The sequence below is a fragment of the Aphanomyces astaci genome (genome assembly GCF_000520075.1).
Source record: "Aphanomyces astaci strain APO3 unplaced genomic scaffold supercont1.407, whole genome shotgun sequence".
NCBI lineage: Eukaryota > Oomycota > Saprolegniomycetes > Saprolegniales > Verrucalvaceae > Aphanomyces > Aphanomyces astaci.
This window is the reverse complement of record NW_009798670.1, coordinates 2,196-6,961: the sequence shown is the minus strand read 5'-3', so window position 1 is coordinate 6,961 and position 4,766 is coordinate 2,196. Positions and strand designations below refer to the sequence as shown.

General features: G+C 48.4%; 2 protein-coding genes across 2 annotated transcripts; one reads left to right on the top strand and one right to left on the bottom strand.

The window, feature by feature from the left end:
• Positions 1–26: 26 nt before the first annotated feature.
• H257_19211 (hypothetical protein) lies at positions 27–3,093 on the top strand (the record flags this gene model as incomplete). Its single annotated transcript, XM_009848360.1, has 7 exons — positions 27–705; positions 2,230–2,244; positions 2,304–2,315; positions 2,362–2,627; positions 2,673–2,804; positions 2,869–2,930; positions 3,009–3,093. 7 exons carry the CDS (start codon positions 27–29, stop codon positions 3,091–3,093), a joined length of 1,251 nt encoding a protein of 416 aa, XP_009846662.1.
• H257_19210 (hypothetical protein) lies at positions 2,160–4,115 on the bottom strand (the record flags this gene model as incomplete). Its single annotated transcript, XM_009848359.1, has 3 exons — positions 2,160–3,344; positions 3,412–3,699; positions 3,774–4,115. The coding sequence occupies 3 exons, from the start codon at positions 4,113–4,115 to the stop codon at positions 3,156–3,158; spliced, it is 819 nt and encodes a 272-aa protein (XP_009846661.1). The 3' UTR covers positions 2,160–3,155.
• Positions 4,116–4,766: the final 651 nt, after the last annotated feature.

Sequence of the window (4,766 nt, the reverse complement as noted above, 5' to 3'; positions counted from 1 at the left end):
GCGAGTGGGTCGACGGGTCGCTTGTCATGTGGCCATCTCAACAGCGACCTAAGCGAAAACGAAAAGGTCAAGTTGACAGCGTCGATGATGGCGACGATTACCATGGCAACTTCAACAGCGACATGTTCGAGCACTGGTTCGGTGGTGTTTGTCGGACGCTGCAGGCCCTGCATGGACCATGCGTTATTCACATGGACGGAGCAAAGTATCACAAGCGGCATGGACCATGCGTTATTCACATGGACGGAGCAAAGTATCACAAGCGGGTTTCGAACCCACCACCTACCAGCAAGGACCCCAAGGCGACTCTGATGGCTTGGCTCGCAGCACGCGCTGTGTCGTACGACGCGAAGATCACGAAGGCAGAGTTGCTGGACCTCTGCCGACAACACCGTGAGACACCATCGTATGCTACGCAGGTATTGGCTACAGAATGTGGCCATACCTTGATTTTCACGCCACCGTATCATCCCGAGCTGCAGCCCATCGACGTTGTATGGGGCATCGTCAAGAACCGCATCGGCGGCCCATCGAAAGACATGGGAGAGTTGCGCACGCGCCTAGAGGTAGAGTTCAGTAGCATAGAGTCATCACATTGGCTGGGTGCGTACCGAAAAGCACAATCGTTCGAGGACATGTACTTCTCGACTGCTGAGGATGCGCTGCTGGGCGACGAGGCCAGCGACGCAGATTCTGACTTGCTTCGTGAGTCCTGGGATAGTGAATAAAACATATTTGAGTTTTTTATGTTTTACTCTTTGAATTTATAAGTGTCAATATCTTTTGACGTCATCCACTGAATATCAGCCAATAAAACCAAGCGAATTTTACCCTACCCCGTTCACTGAAGTTGAAGAAAAAACACTTGATTTCAATACTCATTTTGAACCAGTTTTGCTTCGTTTTCGAACTGCATGTCAAGGAAGAAGTTTTTACGTTTCATCTCAGGTTTTTTTATTTTCTTTTTTCTCAAAAATTGGATGTCATTTTGCTGAGTTGTGACATGACGAAGTGGTGTACTCTCCCAAAAGGCCCCTACAATAGTATCGATGTCCCTATCCCCAAAATGTTACAACAGTGGTATCATCGAAGTTACGGATAATTTGGGGATGTATCCGGGTGTTTTTGTCCCCATTTCGCTCGGACGCCAACTCTATATCTCAAAACTTCGGTTGTACCGATACTTACAGTACGGATAATTTGGGGCTTATCCGGGCGATTTTGTCCCCAAATTATGGGGATGCCCCCAAAATGTTCAGATATTGGGAGATAGGGACCCGCGTTGGAGATGAAGAGCACCATACACAGATTCACCGTAGACGAAACCGCCCAATTTCAAAACCGTTCACACGCCCCAGCACCACAATGACCATATGCACGATCGGAAAGGACACATGATTACGAGGCCTTTTGCGCTTCGACGAAGAAGGCTCGCCCACGTTCACTCACCCAATAAGTAACGTGGGACAATGTACGCACAGCTGCTGCGATACTCTCCGTTTGGGCAAAAGGAATGAATTGCTCGAAACTTCCATAATTTTTAGACCAATATGAATTTGAGTAATTCAAAGATATATTCAAATAGAGGAGTTAAACCTACAGTGTGTGAGGGGGTTCATTTTGCTTGAAATTGCTCCTGTTTGAAATAAACTTGAATTGAATTTTCGGCGCGAAGTCAAGTTTATTAAATTGAAATTGTATTTATTTCCCATTTGTACACAACCAAACTGTAATTTAATAAAATTCTGACACAATGAATAGTAATACTGACTCAGATTCAAAATAATATGTTCGGGTAGTGTCGTGCAACTGTGTCAGTCACGATTAAAATTGTTCAGATCCGTGCCGAAATCTGCGTGCCAGCGCAAGCAAACTCCACACGCTGCGCATGAGCTGGAGCTCTGACACCCAGGCTGCAACGCATATAATTCAAGATGAAGCGATTGCAAAAGAAATCATCAAAATCGGTGGAGTAGAAAAGTTGAATTCATTCATCTTGCCCAAACGGACAGTATGAATCAACATCACCACGAATATTACTCGTCTATACAACGCCTTGGGATTGGTGGCACCAATAGCCAATGAACGGTGCGTATTCAGATTTTGGCACCGTATTGGGCAATCTTCTGGATAATCGAACAACCAAGTGCAAGTTTCAACTTTGCTGCGATGTGGTAACAACTCCATGACAGCATGGACTTGACGGCTGACGAAGGTGGTGTTCTGTAGGATCTTCGGATGTAAGTACATGCTTCTTGTGTCAGCGTTGACTTCTAACCTAACTTGATGATGGACATATACAGACGGCTCGATAGGTAAGTGATCGCCGAGCAATATCCGCTCAAAATTTGTTGTGCGTAGTGTGGAAGACGGACTTTCCCGTCGAAGATTCGTTCTTTGGGTATGTGGATGGATGGCATCGTCGGTTCTGGCAAGGCAGCCCGGACCACCGCGGTGTGCCTGGTGCGTTGGGGCGGGTGGTGACTTTGATCCACGCCGACGATATGCATCAGTTCCGCGACGTCGACCCACATGCATCCGAACTACCCCAAACATGGGGACGCATCTACCGAGTGCCGAAAGAGGAAGTGCCAGCCATCTTGGCTCAGCTAGACCATCGTGAAAAGGTTCATTTACTCAGCGAATGAGCTTCTATTACGGCTCCGTGTTAGGCTGGGTATGATCGCGCAGAAGTGGACGTCCATTGCACCGACAACCAAGTTCGCCGCGCCTTGGTGTTCATTGCGCTCCCTGGCAATTCAGACTTCCTGGGACCTGCTCCGTTGAAGGGCATGGCACACGAAGTACGCCGCTCGAATGTGGCATACCGTGCAGCATACCCATGCTCACACGACCACTATCTTGTAGATTGCATCTCGTGTAGGCCCTAGCGGCTCAAACCTAGAGTACTTTCTCAACCTTTGCCGCTGGTACATTCTATATACGTATAGGATAGGATATATATATATATTGCAAGGACGTTTTGATTGCATTTCTTTGTTGTGTAGCATGCGTGAAATCAACGTTCAAGATCGTCACTTGTTGGATTTAGAAGCCCTCGTGCTTGCACACGAACAGCCCAGTGTGAAGTAACCGTTCAATTTTCCATGTCGAAAAAAGCACACTAATGACGTATAAAGAAAACGTTCCTTGTATCAATGCTGGTTGGGCTTGGAATCGTTGCCACGACCAGTTGCGTTTCGGTTGGCAGTCTTGGGGTATTCCAATGTGATGCTGTCGGCGGTGATGTTCATGATGGTTTCCCCTTTGAGCCCATCGAACAAGCCTGGGATTAACCCGCGCTGTAGCCGCGTGAGTTTGACCTTGGTAGTGTAAAACCCAATCTACAGCGTCGTCACACATGTCCCTTGAGTCGCCATTTATACCCACCCATAGACTTGTCCTGCATACCACTCGTAAACGGCGTCGAGCGTGCAGCTGAATCATCGATGCCGCCACAACTCGTTCGCCTTCGATAGCTTTGCGCTTGCACTCTTGAATTGAATCGTACAGCACGACAGAAATGTCTTCGGTGCTTTGCAGCAACAGGTCAAATTGTACGCGCTTGCGCTCGTCGAATGGCGGGAGCAGCATCGATTCCGCTTGCATGAGGTTGCCTACGTGTAGTTTCATGCGGAGAAGAATCGGCGCCAAGTGCTTTCGAATGGCGAGTCGCCACGACTGTGGAATAATCATAGCCTACGTCAAACAAATAAAAAAATGGACCAACTTCGCCGCTTAGCGGTAGCAACCAGTCGTCGTCACATACGTACTTCAGTCCACAGCGCCAAGTCGGCCATTTCACACTCGACCTCGTACGCAAGAAAGTACGCGTGTTGGGCCCGGTCTGCCAGTTCCAACCGCTGGGTGGCCTCGCGGTGTACTTTGAGTCGCGCGTCGTCGCCGACAGGAGTTGTCTGCATGATTGGTTGTACTTTGAGTCGCGCGTCGTCGCCGACAGGAGTTGTCTGCATGATTGGTTGTGTTTTGGACTGACCATTGTTACTAGGAACGCCACTACCGAACTCGTCATCGAGCGGAGACTGCTCGGTCCCGACGGCGTCGTCGTCGCACGGCAGCACCGGAAACAGCGCATCGCCCACCCTGATGTCCATAGTCCACCTTTGTAACTGCCAACGTTGCAGCGGTTTCAAATGAAATGATCGGAATCCTACAGTACGGTATGATGTCCAATAACGTTACGCGACATGTAGTAAGTCCAAACTGGAACGGATTTGACAAATTGCGACTGAAAATTGGGACAACTATCTATCTCTTTTTCAGTAAATAGACAGATTTCGGAACACGTTCCCATGCATTTGCCGTCAATTTACCTCGTTAAAATTTATCGAGTTTACGGGAACTGTCAAAATTTATGTGGGATGCCGTAGAAACGGCCACTTGTACGGCAAAGGTCATCCCTCCTCTAGGGCTTCATCATTGGTCTTAAATCGTGGATTTCAACCAGTCGCGCATAATGCACACTTCTTCACCCTTCCATGCCCGACGTGGCCTGGTGTCCAGCCTTTTCCACGCTAAGTTAGGCCATTCCGAGAGTTCAGGTGGAGCGATTACGTGCATCTTATCTTGTCTTATTCATTCAGCCAGTTATCCTGAACCTTCTCCAGCAGTCGGCGTTATTGCCTTGGTTCGTTGTCCTGCCACGACGATTTGAATATGGGGCCTCGGTGTTTCGCCTATAGGCGCATGAAGCGTACAGAAAACTCACAATTCTCATCCGCATGTGCACATAAGGGACATGGTCG